Source organism: Bactrocera tryoni, chromosome 2, assembly GCF_016617805.1.
Source record: "Bactrocera tryoni isolate S06 chromosome 2, CSIRO_BtryS06_freeze2, whole genome shotgun sequence".
Taxonomy (NCBI): domain Eukaryota; kingdom Metazoa; phylum Arthropoda; class Insecta; order Diptera; family Tephritidae; genus Bactrocera; species Bactrocera tryoni.
This window is the reverse complement of record NC_052500.1, coordinates 931,564-950,519: the sequence shown is the minus strand read 5'-3', so window position 1 is coordinate 950,519 and position 18,956 is coordinate 931,564. Positions and strand designations below refer to the sequence as shown.

At 39.5% G+C, this 18,956-nt stretch overlaps 2 protein-coding genes across 13 annotated transcripts in view; both read right to left on the bottom strand.

Moving 5' to 3' along the window:
- Nucleotides 1-1,892: 1,892 nt before the first annotated feature.
- Nucleotides 1,893-4,321, bottom strand: LOC120767537 (facilitated trehalose transporter Tret1). 2 transcript variants are annotated; one of them, XM_040093641.1, is made up of 7 exons: nucleotides 4,003-4,321; nucleotides 3,818-3,924; nucleotides 3,519-3,748; nucleotides 2,773-3,447; nucleotides 2,528-2,716; nucleotides 2,296-2,361; nucleotides 1,893-2,208 (listed from the first exon to the last, which is right to left on the bottom strand). In XM_040093641.1, the coding sequence occupies exons 2-7, from the start codon at nucleotides 3,873-3,875 to the stop codon at nucleotides 1,990-1,992; spliced, it is 1,437 nt and encodes a 478-aa protein (XP_039949575.1). In that variant the 5' UTR covers nucleotides 3,876-3,924; nucleotides 4,003-4,321; the 3' UTR covers nucleotides 1,893-1,989. The 2 variants fall into 2 exon arrangements, with proteins under 2 accessions (XP_039949575.1, XP_039949576.1); XM_040093642.1 differs by having other exon boundaries at nucleotides 1,893-2,199; nucleotides 3,818-4,321.
- A 2,800-nt stretch (nucleotides 4,322-7,121) lies between these two features.
- The window catches only part of LOC120767536 (protein split ends), a 62,722-nt gene continuing 50,887 nt past the window's right edge, over nucleotides 7,122-18,956 (bottom strand). For 9 of the 11 annotated variants that reach the window (XM_040093629.1, XM_040093639.1, XM_040093637.1 and 6 more), the window contains 7 exons: nucleotides 12,674-18,916; nucleotides 12,468-12,580; nucleotides 12,150-12,242; nucleotides 11,795-12,029; nucleotides 11,323-11,712; nucleotides 10,923-11,260; nucleotides 7,122-10,814 (listed from right to left, as the gene is read on the bottom strand). In XM_040093629.1, the coding sequence (XP_039949563.1) occupies nucleotides 10,527-10,814; nucleotides 10,923-11,260; nucleotides 11,323-11,712; nucleotides 11,795-12,029; nucleotides 12,150-12,242; nucleotides 12,468-12,580; nucleotides 12,674-18,916 (7,700 nt within the window). In that variant the 3' untranslated portion in view covers nucleotides 7,122-10,526. The remainder of the gene's footprint in view (nucleotides 10,815-10,922; nucleotides 11,261-11,322; nucleotides 11,713-11,794; nucleotides 12,030-12,149; nucleotides 12,243-12,467; nucleotides 12,581-12,673; nucleotides 18,917-18,956) is intronic. The other 2 variants (XM_040093633.1, XM_040093636.1) reach the window with 2 other exon arrangements.

Here is an 18,956-nt window from a genome sequence, read left to right as displayed (position 1 = left end):
GGGTGAAATCCTCGTTAATTACCGTAATATCTAACCGAAAGATAAACGATTTAAATAATTATGACCCGATCGGATCGACCACAAACAATGAGACGGCGAAACGTTGACGGATGTTCTCTATGAAGTTACAAACTAATTTACAATCGCATAATGGTGAAATTAAGTGGTTATGGCTTGGTTGTTGTTATCATTTTCGCTTTCGTTGTTTGAGGTTTTGTGGAATAACAATCGAAAATAATGGCTGATTCACATACTACTTTGTGTTCGCTTTCCTTCAGACTTTTTTCCCTCATCTTTCATTGAGATTACCTCGGTGCAATGTTTGATGGAATATTCCGCTTACATACATCGCATTACAGTATACATACATACATATACATATGCATATCGAGCCTTTACCGCCATTTTAGCGTAAGCGACAATTTTTTCGAAAATGAGTTTTTTATAGAAACTAGTAATTTAAGACGTAACGGACCTATCCCTGTTGATGTTTATCTCCAAAAAAAAACGTTATAAAGTTAAAGCAAGTGCTAAAATTATCGTAAATACATACATTTTACATACATACAACCTTAACGTAAGCGACACCTAGCGTTTTTATCTTAAGTGCCTTGCGCACAATTTCATGTCGTGCAAGCGACAATACTTGTGATCGCAATCGACATGAGTGCTTGACTTAACGGTGTTTACTACTCGTATATGCAAACCATTCTTGTACCTGTCGTCACACGTTTATTTCCATGAAAGGTTTGATGAAACAAACATCGTTCTCATTGGATTTTTGTTTAAAAATAGTTTGACGCATAATCAAATTTTGTGTTAATTGAGTTATAATCGTACTGTAGATAGTAAACACAACAGTTATCAAATAAATCAACAATGTCGACTCCAGCAGCTAAGGTATGTATTATATTTTAATTTTGGTTATTGAAATTTTATTGCATATAATATTCTCTCATTTACATTATTTATGTGATATTTGTTTTTGTATGCTATTGTTTTTTATACTCCCGAATAAAGGAAACTATGCAGTTAATATCACCACTCCTCTTAACACCACGTATTATTCCAAGAGGATTCCAAGAGGAATAATACGTGGTGTTAAGTTAAAGAAAACCTTTATTTTGTAAATACATAGCATAAGTTTAACAAATATTTCAAATATTTTATATAAATAAATATATTTTTCAGTTATAATTATAACTATTTCATTAAAAACCTTCAAAAATACGTATTTATTTACCAAATACAGTTCCTTAGACTTAGTTACTTTAATAGATATTTTTATCGTAAACGCCAAAATAACCTTAGATTGGAACAGCAAAAAAAATGTAAGCGCCATAAATAGCACAAATACTTATTAATTTTATTTTTTTTTTTTCAATTATAACTGTAAATGTCTGAAAAGCATTAATGTATGAGAAATTTTAAATTACTACCACATTAATGGTTAAAAGTATTTAAAAAAACCTTCTCCTGTAAAGTTTGGTTTTTGTCGCTTACGCTAAAATGGCGGTAAAGGCTCGATATATACTTAAACACCATTTGACATCTGCTCCGTGCATACATACATACATGCATGCAAAGCATAGAAGCTTAATGTGAATTTGGTCTTTTGTAAGCCAGTCACGCGAGCTGTCAGAATATACATGTATATTTTTTTTCATTAGGAATTGCCCACAACGACTATACAGCAAGTAAACCAGAATTCAAAATGGTGTATATCATAACGCAAAAAGTCGTAGAATTGAACGAATAAACAATATTTCCGGCCTAAGCTTATAGAATAAGATGGTTCGCTTTACTGCCAACCCTCCTCCGCCAAATCACCCGTATAAAACCAATTTGAACTTTTTTCTATTTATTTAATGAACTATTATCATTATATTACACAACATTTTATTTTTCTTAAAAAAAATATTTGTATTTGTATGATTTACATATTTCTAACATACAAAACTGTCTTGGCTCATGATTAGTATAAGTACCTTAGTATCGCTCTAAATGGATTTGTCCAAGCTGTGGCACATTGTTTTTCGAAATCCCCGCCTGACTTTCGAGCCCACACCTATTTTGTACCTCTTCGAGTGATTTTCCTAGCGTCTCCGGAAGCGCGAATAGAGCTAAGAGCGCAACGCTGACACAACCAACACCAAAGATGATGAAATATCCATAGAGTCCGAATGTCGTTTCAAAAGACTGAAAATACTTTTCGAATGGAAATACTTGTACAATAAATTTAATCTCATCACAATGTAATAACTGTAACTGTTCACAGCAACTGTTGTAACTAACCTGTATCAAAATAAAAGTCATTAGCCATGAGAGGCCCCAGGAAAGACTCGTTAAGGTAACGCGCAACTGCAAACGAAAAACAAATGATGAACAGAAGATTTGGACAAATAGGTTTCTGATTCGATAATTCGAAACTGCTATACTCCATTGGAGAAACCGTATTTTAAAACAAAGCGATTGAAAAATGCTATGCAGAAACCTTGTTCAATCAAACCTCTGCCTTTTTACAAACCTTCGTGGCTAGCATTTCACGAGGAATTAGAAAAATTAACGGATACAAGCCCAAGTTAGCAAAAAACACATGTAGCAGCAATAACACGGAGGCGACCCATCGCAATTGACCGTTCACTTCTAACGCCATGCAAACCGCCAAACAAATCGAAGCAAAGCCACAGATCAGTGCCGAAATAAGTAAGAGAATCTGAAACGAAAGCCCATGAGCTCTCAGATTCCCATCACTATTAACGAAAAACTCACCCTTCTCCTCACTATTGGGGCGAGCCAAACACTCATTGTAGCTGCCACAAACTGTACGAGCGCGAAAATCAAAGCACTTACGTCCGTGGGAAACTGAACGAAGACGTCATCTATAAATATCAGATCCGACCAGGCTAATATCACGTAGATACCACTCAAATGCACACCCACAAACAACACCAGAGTGCAGAGCGTGGTCTTACACAAATACGCACGAGGCACGTGCTCTTCTGCTATAAAATGATTCTCCATGTTGCTTTTGAAATCTTCCAATTCGCGTAAGAACTCAGGTCGGTTGCGATCGTTTATACTACGCACACCTCGAAACCAGCGCAAAGACTTCTCTAGCCTGCTTACATCACCCTTCCGCATGTAGAAGTACGGGCTCTCCTGACTAAACGGGAACATCATGGTAAAGGCGCAGGAGATACACACCGCCACTACCGCCACATAATCGTATTGCAAGTGTTGGCCAAGCAAAAAACCGATAAGTGAACCCATTGTGCGCCACTGTTCAATAGTCACAATTAGGGCACCGCTATTGGTCTCCTCAGATATCTCCGCTATGAATATGGGTAACGCTATGAGGGCGGCGCCAGCAGCCGTTCCAGCCATAATGCGGGACGAATAGATGTGTAAGATGTCGAATGCGAAATGCATACAAAACCAACTGGACTGATATGTACGAAAAAATGAGGCAGTTTGAGTTCATGATTGAGAAGGCAGCAATGAAATTGGTAGCTTACGATTTGAAGCAGACCGCTGAGAAGAAGCACCGCTTTGGGTCCAATTTTTCCCACAATGAAACCGCATACGATTGAGCTCAAAGCAGCGCTTGCAAAAATACTACTGCTGATCCAAGTTGCTTCAACATCGTCGGCGACGCGGTTCAAGGGGGTCCTTTCGTCCATATAGAGTCTAATATGGGCTGGCGTGATGCCGAGCATGATGCCAAAGTTCAAGCATAGTATATTACCTAAAAGTCACAAAACGAAACATTCCTTTAATAAAATAGTTGTGTTTCAAAGTCCCTCATCCATATTACCGACAGTTGTTGCGATTTTCTGGATCGTGGAACCATTTAAATTCTTTGGTAGACACATCTGCGTATTATTTTTGCTCTTCACTCCCCCCCCGCTGTCAAAGCATATGCTAGTGGGATATAAGCACTATAATAGTTCACTCGTACAACCGTTCCAATGCGCTCACGCTTCTCATCTGCTTCCTTACCGCTTTTAATATCGTTTAACAGTCCGTCCGATTTTATAATTGAAAAACTCAAATGAGTCTGTAGTGCTCTGTCATCGGAACACAATTGCCACAATTGCCTTAATTATGAGCGAGTATGGTTTTGTCGCCGACAAGTGATGCCGCAATGCCAACCAAGATTTCGCCAATAGCCAGTAGCTGACAGTAATGGATGTCAGAAGCTCCACAATGGTTATTTATGTTTACAAAACGTGTGTACATAATCGTTCGCCTGATAACTACGAATAAGATGCTAAGCGATAAGAAGACCATTCCGATTGTCGTCGTGATTCACGGAAGGCAAAGTCTTTCGCGCAAGTAGAACACACTCAGCCAGAACATTGCCGTTTATCTTGCGATTAATAACAAGTATCTGAATAGGATTGCCATATCCCAAAGTGCTCACATATATAGTACATATATTGGGTAGTCGAAAAAGTCTTTTCGTATTTCGAAATTTCGATTTACACTGATGGAATAATGACTCTAGCGGATAAATGACAAAAAGTGGTCGACAAAATGGAATATATTTGTTTATTTATTTATTATTATAAATATAAAAAAGGTTGAAATTTGATTAGAAATACGAAAAGACTTTTTCCACTACCCAATATTTTAAATGTAACGAGCAACGGCTCGACTATTTCAATGAGAGGATAATAAAAATGGTGATTTAAATAAATTCCTTAGCTATTAATTTTAAGGTTATGAATTAACAAATAAGGCGTTAGCGACATTAGACAGACGATATCTGTTTCTTTCACTTTTGCCAATTCGGAAGACACTATCATGTTAAAAAAACCATAAACCGAAAACCAGTCCCGTCTATTTAGGAGATAGTTCTGCCATGGTTTGGAATTGACTCGGTGTAGTGTAGGGATATGTGTGGTTGTAGTTATAGTAGGTTAATGTATAAATGTCGGTTTTCTCCGGAAGAGTGCCATAACCTAAAAACCAGGAATTAGAGATTAGACTTTTCAAAACTCTTGTCGGTGGCTAAATGAACGACTAATAATTTAAAAGAGTGGGCGTGAAGTAGGCCAAATAGCCGAGTAATGTATGTATGTGTGTGCTGAGTAGATACGAATTTGTTCTTCAAGCTGTTCATTTATTAGTAATTGCTTTTTTACACATTCACAATTGAAAATGTCATCAGTTTGGATTGAAAACTTTGGTGTTGTTCGCTTCCTCCTGAACTTACTTGTTTGTGTGCTTATAATACTAAATATATGTATATACAGGTATGTACATACATATGTATATTATGCGTATATAGACAGTTACGGATAATAAAATAGAACCAACCATATTACTAATTTTCTGTTCTAAAAACATATGAATTCGATTTCAATTCAGCTAATATATATTTTTATTATTTACTTCATGTCAAGTGCTATTGGTAGCACTAAAAATATTAAAACAAAAACAATACATAAAAAAGGTAAAATACAAATTATAAAAATTTCTTCAGAGTTCCTTCTTATTTTTCGATTTAACTTGTCCAATCTTTTCCTTAACGTTTTTATATAAGTTCTCGATTGTATTCAAATCTGATGGTTGTCCGACAGTCGCATATTTCCAAATTTTTTAGGCTTCGGACCAGATACAATCATTATCAGACCAGAGGATGTCGAACCAAACTGATAAAACTTACTATATATGTACATATATGTATGTATGTACTAAAGTCAAATCTCCGGTTGCTCTGGAATTCCTCAGTTTCGTGATTATCCAAATAGTGGGATATTTTGCGGGTTTGTGTCTTTGGTGCAAAATAACATCCTTTTAGAGCCGAAGCCAGAGGATGTTAAATAATTTATTTCTTATTTATATTGTAGCCTCCTTCCCCGTTTCTCTTATTAAATGGTGTATTTTTTCAGGACGAAGTGCCCTAAATGAAAACTGCAAATTTATACGCAAAAAGGTTTAATTTAACATTTACGCAATTCTCTGCTGAGAGTTAAAATGTGTATACCTGATCTGAAATTCGTATACCAAGCTAGATAGATCGGAGAACACGAAGGATTGAACTGGGCACACTGTGATCGCCCAGTGAACGTAGAAGAACGTTTTGTTGGAGTCCCAACACAAACATAAACAACAACAAGAGCCTAACAATAAGAAGCTAAGAATGCCGTTATTTAATGTTTAATATTCTTTTCATTTATTTCAATTAAATTTTACGTCAATTTAATTATAATATATATCCATACAATTATTAATAATATTTACATCTTTCCTCATCACACACAAAACACCTACATACTTTGAAATTATCTTTTAAATTTCTCAATTTTTTCTTATGCATTGGTTTATTAAATTTTTTTCATTTAAGATTTTAGAACTCCTATTTACTAATACCTCTATACATAGTGTGTGTGTGTGTGTGTATAATCTTTATGGTGTTTAATCAATTTTTTATATAATTTACAACTTGTAGCAGATCATACGCACAGAAGTGCATACATTTATTCATGTACATACATACGCATATGTTGTATATATAGTATATTGTTTGTATATCTATCTCTTTGCAGCATTGAAAATCGATTCGAAATTATATAAATTCTATGTATGTTAGTATGGTTTAGGATTTAACGATTTTAAAGACGATGGAACTCAGCGAGCCTTATTTATGTACATATGTCTATACCATTTTGTATTTTTGTTTTCATGTATGTATGTAAGTATGCATAACTACATATGTGCTGGTTCATTGAATTTAGATACTTCCAGTTCCAAACCAGAACCGGTTAAGTGGTTGGTTGTTGATTATATTCGTAAGTATTTTTCACTTTTCAAGTATTTTCTATATATGTTTCTAAACCTTTTAACAATTACACTTATAGTCTGAAATTTTGCTATTTTTCTTCATTTAATGAGTAGGGAATATTTCTCTTTCGCATTGGTCATAACTATTATAATACAATAATTTTTAGATTTATTTTACTATTACGATTATTATTCAACTCCCACACATACACATGCCGCCTGCACTTCTGCTTAGGAATCCTAGTCTTTCTTATTTATGCGAATACAATCATCCGACGTTGGTGTACATCAGACATTTGTCGAATGCATAATGTAGTTTTTTTTCGAGGTTTTGCAATGGGAGTTTGTGCAGCTGAATTTTGCCCGCCCTTACACTCCTGACGTGACCAGCTGCAAAGGAATGACAGACAAATAACGAAAACTTCTAGAGGCAATAAACAAAAGAAAATCTCAAATCGCTGTGAAACTCTTTAATAAATGCGAAAACGTTCAGAACCTCATTTGTTTTCAACTAAGAACATTATAAGTGGGTGATAAACAGGAAATCGACATTTTGCTACGTGAATGAAGAAGGATTGAGAAACCTAAAATAAATGTCAGTCATTCCGAAGAAAGCTGTGAAAGAGCACTACGTAATATTTTCAAAAGTGTACACTCGTCTAGTCAAAATCAAAAAATAAAATGTTTATTTAATTTGTTGTAAGAAAAAAATAACAGAAAATTTATTATTGTATTTCCTTGTAGTTTCTTTGTTTATAAAACTAAAAAGAGAAACTCTTTGCATGTTACAACTTAAAACGTATGTATGTATTGATAATATTGAAACTTATTTAGTTTATATTTTTTAAATTATTTATGCAAGTATGTATATAATTTATATTTTATTTTTGTATATTTGTTTTTTTATGCAGTAGGGCGAGTGCAAAATTTCTTCACTTACGCACTTCCGTTATAATATTCATATATGTATATGTATATGTACATATATGTATAAATATACATATACTAATTTTAATATTATACACTAACTTTATTAACTTGTTTTCGCATCTACAGCTCGGTTCATTCTTTACTACTAGATATTACAGTATCCTTTTTATTTCATTTAATTCATTTTTTTTTACCTTTTTTGTATTTATTTGACAAACGCAACTTTGGGTGCTTTGCAATTAATGATTTTCATTTGTTCTAAAACTATAATAAAAACTAATTTTATTAATAACTGTACATTAATTTAACATACTTATTTATGTGTATTTTATTTAATAGACACTACTACTATTATCTCGTAAATAATTAGTTACATCAACGCTTAATATTACTAATAATAATTTATATGTATGCATATATATGCATATATGTATATATATATATATACATATATATATGTATGTTTGTATATATCATATGTAGATAATTTACACTCTATATTAATATTTTACAACGTTATTCATTACCAAAGATACAATTAATAAAAGTGGGAAAGGGTAGACATGTTATATTATACAATCCCGCCAGGATTATCTTATTGCTACTTTTTATTATTATTATTATTATTACTATTATTTTTTAATTTTATATATGTACATTTTTTTTACTTTTTCCTCGTGATAGATTTCCAATTAGATCAAACGAAAAGTGAAATAAAGCTAAAAGTTGAATAATAAACAAAACGTTTTATGCAAACAAGCTGACAACAATACAAAATGGGAAGCAAAACAGACGTCGAATCCGGTTGAAAACACACATTGGTTTGTAGAAACTACTCCAACAGCAAGCACGGGAAAACGCCAAATACATATATACATATTGATATATTCATGCTATTGGAGCACTCTCTAGGAATTCTTCACAAGGCACAGAAGATTACCTGTTACGGCAAACAAACAAAATTGTGCGCCTTACAAGAGATAATTGTGCATCCTAAACGAATGTAATTGTATATCATAAATGGCAGTGATGAAATTAGATAAAGTTAGTGAAATGGGAACTTTTTTCTTATTTTCTTTTCAGTAACAATTTATAAGACAACGAAATGCGGCTAACGAAACGAAAGACCTCACAAGTGAAAATTTTAAATACATTACTTTGCAATGAGCGTAAAAGCTAAGTAATTCACTGGAACCTTTGGAGGTCTACAAAGGAGCTTTAAGTAAATTTAAGCTGTTGCATAATTGCGCATTTGTATTTCTTAAAGGATATTTATATTATGTATGGATGTATGTAAGACTACAAGCAGCTTTTTCAGTATTAGTTTTAGTTTCCCTTATGTTTTTCTGTTTTTGGTATTTGAACTTACATTGTAACAAGCATCTAAGGGCATTCTCAGAACCTCATAATTGTTAGTAAATTAATCATAAACATAAACACACATTCGCACATAACAAGTTCGTGTATTCCGGATTGAAACTTGCTTAGAAAATACATATTCAAGCGTTTACTAATAGCAAACGGCGTGGAGAAATTGCATCTCCATTGAGTCAACGCTTTCGGCTAAGCATAGCCCCAACATATATTTAATGCTTGCTTGAATTCATAAGAGTGCCTTTCAATCCCACTCACTATACACACTCCGCCTCAAGGGAATTGTACACAATCTTATAAACTCAAGCCCATCAATTCCGATTTTTAGTTGGGACTGGAATTTTCAAGAAATGGTCATGTGCTAGACGTCAGTTTTGCTCCTTTTTTGATTGTTATGCACACATATACATAGACAAGGCATATTGTAGTCATTTCTGTTTTAAGTGATTTAAAAACAAAAATGGAAACATGAAATTTCCATATGCTTTGCCTGCTAATTACTGTTGTTGGAAATAAAGCAAAAACTAAGATGTAAAACTTTTCTTTAGTTTGAGATCAAATATATAAATTACGAATTTCATTGTTGATATCCATAAAATTAGTTTAATGTTTCACTCGCACTAAAATTATTATAATTATTTCATACTTTTTTCCATTCTGCACTACGAAAACACTAAGGAAATTTTTACCCGTAAAACTATTGCGGTGTCAAAAACAAATAAATGTATGATTTATAATTAATTAGACAAAAACTAAAGAGGTATTCACAAAGCTTATAACAATTTGCTTAAAAGCATAAAAATAAATTTTCTATACATTTTTAACAAGTTCATATACTTTTTTGTTTTGTATTATTGACGTTTTTTGCTTCATTTTTCTGTGTGTTTTTAGTTGAGTGCGTGAATTACGAATACCTCTTTTGGAATATTTGCACGCACTTCCGTAATATTATATGGGCTTTGCTTGCTTGCTCTCATATATGGTGTGTCAAGTGGGAGCCGTTGACATTGCGCCAGCTTGAGCATTTGTCAGTGGCGTTAGTGAGTTTTTCATGTCGTTTCTTATTGTATGTACACGATTTTTAGATACATTTTAACCAATACATACATCTTTGTTGCATCGCATGCATAATGATCTGGCAATATTTTCACTTTATTCTTCGCATTCACTCGTGAATTTTTGTGAACGTTTTGCTTCTGCTAGAAAACTCTTCCTTCGCAATATGAGCATGTATGTATGTATTCAGTTTTCGCGACATTGTATATTTCGTTTTTAATTATTTCTTTTGGTCATATTTGTTGCGGAGAGTTTGTGTTTAAAACATAAATGTCTCGGACCTTCTTTGTATGATTCTGTCAAGCGAGGTGCGGCAGTTGAACATGCCACTTGATTCAAGCCTGTTTAAGGCTCTTTTGTGTGTGAGTGGCCGTTTAGACAGTTGCGATTACTATTAGCAAATGGGCAATCTCTGCGACTCGGTTCTTCAAATCAGGCGCAGCCCGCTCCAAGTTCTCGTTGGCAAAGTCGCATGATGGAAATATATGCACAACATATGCCGCTTGTTCACTGCCTGGTACTGGAATATTCACTATACCCGCAGCCATTTTCTGCTGCAAGTAGGTAATAAAACCGGTTTGCAAGTTTCGCGAATGCTGCAGGACATCGGCGTGATCACGCCCACAAGGTAGAGCCAAAAGCATGCAATGCTCATTTTCATACTGTAAAATAAGATCATTTGAAAAGTTAAAAACATTGTAACTTGCTATTACTATTATTGTTGCTATTGGAGTGTGCACGTGTCAATATGTGGTTGAGTTTCAACTTACCTGCATCTTTTTGGCCACACCTTCTAGCTGTGTCTGTTCCAGCCGCATGCGCTGGGCTATGCGTAGTGGTGGAGTGCTGCCGTCGCGATTGCAGGGCAGCGAAGCGCGCGCCACAAGTGGGTTTCCGAATACGAAGTGCATTTGTACAGCGGCCTGATCCGTCTTCAGTGCTAAAAGTCCTTGCCACATGACTGGATAGCGTTGCAGCAACGTGAGTAGCGAGTCGGCCGCTGGTGGCTGGGCCACAGGGGGATTGGCGTGAGGCGGTGTCGCAACTTGCATGTTTCTCACTTGCACTGCTGTCTGCTGTCCAACTGGCAAGTTATCCATATTGGAGTCTAGAGTAAATTATATCGTAATTATGTATTCTCATAAAATATTGAGATTATTTAGTTCTTACTTGTCATGGCTATGCGTTCCTTTTCACGCTGTACTTCTCGTTCGCGTTGCTCCCTTTGTTCCCGTTCATGCTCCATCAATTGAGCGGGGTGTAAATGTGCAACTGCTGTTGCTGGCGGAGGCACATTCACATTGCCACCTCCAACGTTCGGTGTCGACGTTGACAACTGTGCCGTTGGTGCAGCAACGAATGGGCTCGATGTTCCGGCGCCGGGTGGAGGTACAGCTACCGGCATTGGTGGACCCACTACGCTATGCGCTGCAACTGATCGATGAGCAGGCGGTGGCTCAATGGGCAATTGCCGGCCCGCCTCGTAGAATGATCGCTCGGTGTAATGTGGGTGTGCCAAACGGGTGTTATGTACATACACTTGTGCTACTTGCGGCGAATCTGTTAAAGGATTTCATGCATTTGTCAACTCTCGTACTTAAACAAATGATTGATGAACTTAGGTTAGGCGATATGAACTTACCCGTTGCACGATCTTGGGGACTCTGTAAGCCGTGTGGCACGGCAACGGTGCGTGGCACGCTACCTGGTCGGCGCAGCTCTAGTGGCGGGCTTCCACCGAGCATTTTGTCATCAAATTCACCACGTATTGATGCGTTCATTGTTTCCTGTTGATTCCTTAAGATGTGCTGGTAGATGATAAACGAGTCACGTGCCGGTACTCCTCGTATACCACCCACAGGAAAACTAGATTCGCTCTGTGAATCGAAAGTACAATAGTCATTATTTGCGCTCAAAAGTATACAAATTAAGGCAATTAAATCTTGAAATCATAACAGACAGGGTTAAAATATACAAAAGAAAGAAGTCCATTTTACCGGAGTTATGGGCGAAGCCTGTTGGTGCGCGGGTGGTGGACTTTTTGTTGCACGCGAACCAGAAGAACTTGTACAATAGGTGCCAATGTCGTGCTGCGTCCACCGAAGAAATATGATAAAGAAGGAACCGCGGTTACTACTTAACTATCTATATCTACTTAGGTACATAAAGCTAATCTTTACAATCAATGTTTAATGAGTTTTCACTTACGCATTCATGTAGGTTTGAATGTATTCAAAACGTTAGTGTTGGCTCGGAACTTTAACTTAATCAACTAAATTCGTAAAATTAAAAGGCAATTATGCGGTGGAACTTACCATGTTGGATTCAAATGGCGGCATGGTCATACCAGTCGGCAAAAGTAGCGGCGTAACACGAGTTTGGCTCTGAGGGCTTAACGTTGGAATGCTGGTGCGTATGCTGCTAACGCCTACGAAAGGAAATGATGGAAAAGTTAATATGGTATAGTTTTGATTAAAGTGAAAGGGTGAAGGACAGCTTGAGTGTTAGCTAAAAAAATTACCTGGTACGTTGGCACTATTGTGCGGATGCTGTTGTTGCTGTGGTGTAGTCTGTTTGAGCGTCGATGGCGGTGGGCTTGTCACACTGCTGGCCAATATTTGCACTCCCTGCGCTTGCAGTGTTTGCATAGCAGTGATAGTGGGTTTAGCACCACTAACAACCGGAAGGGCACCAGCTTGCAAGGGTGGTGATGCCGTCAACTGCTGATGGGCTTGCTGCGCTTGTAGATGTGTTGGTGGTTTGGTTTGCAGCAGCATCGTCGGGTGTTGTAGACCCATAATGCCACTTGGTTGTATTACAAGCGGAGATGTTTGTTGCTGTTGTGGTTGTTGTTGAGACTGCATTTTGTTACGACCTTGATGGTGTACTGCCGTCACGCCGTGTGGTAACTGAACGTGAGGACTTTGCTGTTGTTGTTGTTGTTGCTGCTGTTGAGTGACCATTGATATACTAACAGGTGGTTGAAGCACAGTTTGTTGTTGCTGCTGTTGTTGTTGCTGTTGTTGATGCTGTTTAATAAGCTGGTGCTGTTGCTGTGGTGTTAGCACAGTTATCTGAGGTTGTTGGTGTTGATGCTGCTGTTGCTGTTGCTGTTGCGACTGTGGTTGTTGAGGTAAGGACGTTGCATACGTTCCTACATGTTGTGGTGTTTTACCGCCTTGCATTGCCTGTTGTTGCTGGTGCTGTACTCCTGACGGAACTTCCCCAACTTGAGGACCAACCGGATCCTTCAAGCTGACAACATGGACTGTTTGCTGGGACGGCAATTGACCTGCATTGGTCGGTTGGCCTTGCTTGATTACGAGCGTCTGTTGAGCCGGTTGTTGGGAGGACTGTTGTTGATGCTGTTGTGATTGTTGTTGCTGATGCTGTTGTTGTTGTTGCTGATGATGCAACTGCGGTGAGTTTATATTCGTTGCCACTTGCGGAGAGTTCGGCGGTGGAATATTTACGAGCAGCTGTTGCGGAGGCGGAAGTGAAAGCTGCTGCTGCTGCTGCACCGCATGACGGGTCGTTATTACATTAGATCCGATCGAGTGATTCGAATTGGTTACCAAAATATGTTTCGCCTGCTGTTGATGTATTGCAGGTGGCGTTGGTTGCTGCGTCTGCGACACAATATGGTGTGACTGTGCCAATTGTTGCTGCTGATGTTGTTGCTGGTGCTGTTGCTGTTGGTGCTGCTGCAATGTTTTCTGGCTGTTAAGCACATGTGCTTTTAGAGTGGGCGGGCGAACATTTGATGGCTGGGCGTGCATAACCACCGGACTCTGCTGCACAACAATTGACTGTTTGCTATTAGCCGAAATCGTAGGTTTTATAGTTGTTTGGGGCTGCACAATTTGTTGTTTTATGATAACAGGTGTTGTTGTTGTCTTTACGACCACACTCACAGCAGATTTGTTCAAAAGGGATATGGGAGTAGTCAACACTTTGGTAGAACCTTCAACTGGCAATGACTTTGTGGAAGAAATATGAGGAACTGTATTGGAAGCAGAAACCGTAACGGTTTGCGCAACCATTTGCGATGTTTGCAAAATGTTTGTACTGGTCGCTGCTTTAGTTAGCAACGCGGCTGTACCACGAACATCGCTTGATTGCGTTGTGTTCTCTGCTGTAGCCGCCGCAATAGCCGCCTGTACTATTTTCTTCGTGTCCAAAGGCGTTTTATGCATAGTGGCCAATGTTGCTGCTGCTGCTGCTACTGCTGTTGTACCTGGTAGGTTGCCATCCTTGCCATGCTGCAAATTGCCGCTGATTAGTCCCGTTACTGGGTCGACAAGTGCTTTACTTACCATATCGGCGGTTCCACCACTTCTTTTCTGTGTCGTTGGAGCAGATGAGTGACTTGCAGGTATGTCAATGCTGGACAATGACGTGGTAGATGGATTATTACTTTTCGAAACACTATTGACGGCAACGAACGACTCTATCTCCGCTGCGGCAAGCGCTTTCTTTTTCGGATGCTGCGGCATAATGTGATGTAGTTGTTGCGGCATTGGCAGAGATTGCTTTTCTCCATGCGTTATGGTCTGTGCATGAATATGCGTGGATGCAACTGTTTTTGAGGGTACTGGTATAGATTGTTGTGATATCGGCGCTGTTGTTACTGTTGGTGCTGCAGATACAAGAGTTACTTGTAATGCCGCGGAACTGGGTGTATTTGTTACACTACTCGTACTGACAGGCAACACTACTTCTTCCTCTTGCTTCGATGGTGCTGTGATTATCCTTTTATGTTGTTCATCTGTATCACTCGAAGATAGATCATTCAAGGCGTTGGTATGTTCAGTGCTCTCTTTCCGATCCTTTGAACGTCGAGGACGCACCGTCGCTGGCGATGAAGGTGGGGTTTCCATTCCTGCATCCTTTTTCGAAGCGACGTGCGATGCGTTGCGTCCAGAGCGTCTGGGCGGAGTTTGTGCGCCTTTCTGCAACAACCCCGCGGTTATGGTATTCCGCACTACATCTTCAATGACGTCGTCAATGGTACAGCGGTCTTTCTCTTGCAATCGCCGCGATTTCCTAGTGTTCGCCGCGGTTATGCTGCCTGAATCCATTGAATTTGCGGATGATGAAGGTATTGCATGTAGTGGCTGCGGATGTCCCATTTTCTGTGAAGTTGGTACTGATCCAGATGGGGCCATTGTCCCGGTCGTAGTTGCAGATATAGAAGGAACTTGGATTACTTCCATAGTGGGCATATCTGGTAACTGAGTTAGTTGCGCGGTTGAAGATGGCGTAAGTACGGTTGCAGATGTTTGGTTTTTGCATTTGCTGCTCTCCCTCGGCTCAGATTGAACTGTTGGCGTCACTTTAACAGTTGCTTGTTGCTGTTGAAGCGGTGTCGAAACCATTGTTGTAGCAGACACATCATCCGCAACAGTCAAGTTGGGTTTCTCGCTGGCTTTTACGATTGGAGCAGTTTGGCCCGGTTTGATAGTCAAAATCAAACGCGGTCTAACATCACTTCCACTTGGACTACCCACCGAATGCACGTTATCTTGTGCAACTTTCGATTCTTCACCAGAATCATCATGAAATTCGTAAACATCCGAGTCACCAGCCACAGCTGACGGGGTTCTTGTTATTGCCGCAGCATTCCGTTGCTGTGGAGGCGCCTTCTTACCAGTGCTAGCTGTGTCGAATGTTTCGCTGGCCAAATGCATCTGGGGAGATTGTTGCTGTTGTTGCTGTTGCTGTAGCAAAAAGTTACGTGGTGGACGTCCTTTCCGTCCACGCATTACCGGCGTTACTGTTGCTGGTTTACGTAAACGTGTCTGTACTCCAGATATCTCATTAGAAGTAGCTACCAACTGAGACGGTAAAATTGAAGTTACAGCACCACCGGCATGCTTCTTTCCACCCCGTGGCTGACGACCGCGTTTTGCAGTACCTCCACGTGTGCTTACACCTAGTCGACCCAAGCCGATAGGGCCTTCAGTCATTACAGTTGACTGCTTCGTTTCGGTTTCGTCTTCAGTTTCGTGATCTGTGCCAGAGGTTGCAGAAATGGGAGTTACCAAATCTGAAGAAATTAGATTCGTATGTTCCGTCGAAACATTATTAATTCCACTTTGACCTATTGATGGATTACCAGTTTTGGTAACTTCATCAGCAACCGACGTTGAACGTATACTGCTGTTTACCTCAGTTATATTCGCAGCTTGTTGGTTTTTAATCGGCATGGAAGCGGATGGTTTGTCGGGCTTCGCATCGACTTCCGTGTGCTGAGGAATGGTAGGCAAGCTGTGTATATTTTTATTTTCGGGCACATCAACTTTCTTTATAACCGAATCTAGTGCTTTTACAGTACCAATAGAGATTGTAGCTTCGTCGGCGTTAAGCGCAGGCATCGAAAGATCTCGTTTCTGCTGAGTAACTGTGTTGAATGTTGTCTTCTCAACACCCACGTTGCCTTCAACACTGCAGATTACAGACACATTTTCTACCACCTTTTCCACTGGCTTCTCATGAGCTGCCGCCGGCAAAGATTTCTGTGCTTGTTTATTCATATCGATTGTATGAATTTGTTTTGCTGCCGTTGTAGATACCGACGGCGATGTCGGTGTTGGAGCTGATACTGGTGGTTTAATATCAACAATATATGGGATCTTTTGTGCATTTGACTGAAGCACCGACGTATTTGCTGTAGTTATTGCCTGTTTGGCAGTTTCTAGAGAAGCCGGAGATGAAGGTGGAGCCGACAGCTGTAGATTGCTGGAGCTCTGCGGAATTGGGGACTGCATTTGAGGAATATACTGCATTCCAGCAACGCTCATTGGATTTAGTGTTTGCTGTTGCACGGGCGCAGATGTCGTCAGTTGCTCCTGTTTTTGTGCGCTTTGCACAGGGCATGGTACAACATTTTGCGATAAATTGCTCACAGATGTTGGGCCAGAAATGGCTGGCTGTTGTGAACGTAATATTACCAAATTTTGATGCGTGGGAGTTGGTGTGGTATTTGGAGGGCTTACCGCTTGACGATTCAGTGGAATTTGTTGGTGCTGCTGAAATTGTTGTGGTGTTTGATTTTGCTGTATATTTTGGTGGTTTGGAGGCAAAATTCGCTGCCGCGGTTGCTGTTGTTGTTGCTGCACCGTTACCTGTGATGGAATGTGCTTATTTTGTTGTTGTTGCTGTTGATGCTGCAATTTTTGCATTTGTATTAATTGCTGTTGCTGCTGTTGCTGTTGCTGCTGCTGCTGCTGCTGTAATATTTGTTGTTGCATTTGCTGATGGTGTTGTTGTCGTTGTTGCTGCTGCTGCTGCTGTATCTGCTGTCTTTGTTGTTGCAGTAAGTGTTGCTGTTGCGCATACTTTGGTGATTGCTGCGGCTGTGATTGTGGTTGCGATTGTGGCTGCGAATGCTGCTGATAATTCGGTGCTTTCGACATTGACTGAATAATTTGCGTTGAATTCCGCTGTTGCTGTGCCTGTTGTGTTTGTATGGTCTGCTGTTGTTGCTGTTGTTGAACGGCAGTTGTCGGCTGATGAGTTGTCGTATAGGCCGTCTTGGCGCTAGCCTGCCCAGACTGTAGTGGCGGCGACATCAATGACTGTTGTGCCTGCTGGGGCTTCACGCTCACCACTTTGCTAATGATGGTGGGATGAGCGGGCAGTTGTGGCACTTTCTGCACAGTCAATGGTTGCATGGCCGATAATTGCGAAGACTGATTACGAGCGTTTGTCACATTCACGCTAACTGGAGTTGGCGACGAACTGGGATTCTTGTTACTTGCCGCGACACAACTACTGTCTATACTCTGAATTTGGTGTGGCGAATGTACAGTATTGATCTTATTGGTATTGTTGCCAACACCCGTAGCTGATTGTTGAGCAGAAGTAACAGGACTTCCTGACAAATTGGGAGATTGTGAACTTGCGTTGGGCGAATACTGCAGCACATGCGACTGTAGTTGCTGTTGTTGATGCAATGAAGATGAACGTTGTCCGCTAACGTGCAACAACAATGGCTGTTGCTGGACTTTTGCTGTTGGCACTGGTGATGCAATTGTTACAGCAGTGGGGCTCATTTGTCGCGTAGGTGTACTACCTCTAGACGGGTTATGTTTCTGTGGACTGAGTGGAGACGGCGAACGTACGTTGATCGTGTAAGCAGGCATCGGATGACCTACCATTTGCGTTGATTGCTGTTTCTGTTGAGCTTTAGGTGAGAGAAGAACTTGATGTTCACCCGGCGTTGACGTTGTACCACTACCACCATTCCTGGGGGAAATCAGTAGATGTGGTATGGCGAAATGGGTTGGCGGTTCCGGAATGCTTATGGTGGGCGGCGTGATAAGCGCATTCGGCAATGTAGTAACAACGAACGGTCTCTTCTCTTGTGGTACGGATATAGGTGGAGTGCATAACGAACTAATATTCGTGGTTACTGATGATTGTACAGTCGTGGTAAAAGATGTTGTAGCGGAAGAAATAGAGCTTGTCTTGTTTTCCGCAAATGGTGTCGCCACAACTGCTCTTGACCTATCTTGCACTGCATCGACAACCGTAGATGTGGATGGCTGTAGACTGATCATAGATGGCAGTACAGATTTCACGGGCTGTACAGCCGGTTGGACCAAGTTACTTATAGTTGGGGGTTCTAGTTTGATTGTTGGAGCCAAGTTCGCTTTGACTGATTTTTCACTAGGTTGAGAACTTGTTTCCACTTTTGTAATGACTGAGCAGGGTTCATTCTGGTCTTCTGGAGCGTCTGTACGGAATGGACTTGTTTTTTCTAAAAAATTAAATAAAACAATTTCATAGAACAATTTTGG

Bases quoted from the DNA above. Each gene is read 5' to 3' on its own strand.
- LOC120767537 (XM_040093641.1), bottom strand. From the start codon at position 3,875: ATGTGTCTACCAAAGAATTTAAATGGTTCCACGATCCAGAAAATCGCA. The intron at 3,448-3,518 runs GTAAGCTACCAA...CGTACATATCAG, and splicing joins TCAGCGGTCTGCTTCAAATC to TCCAGTTGGTTTTGTATGCA. The intron at 2,362-2,527 runs GTTTGTAAAAAG...TTTCGTTTGCAG, and splicing joins GTGAAATGCTAGCCACGAAG to TTGCGCGTTACCTTAACGAG.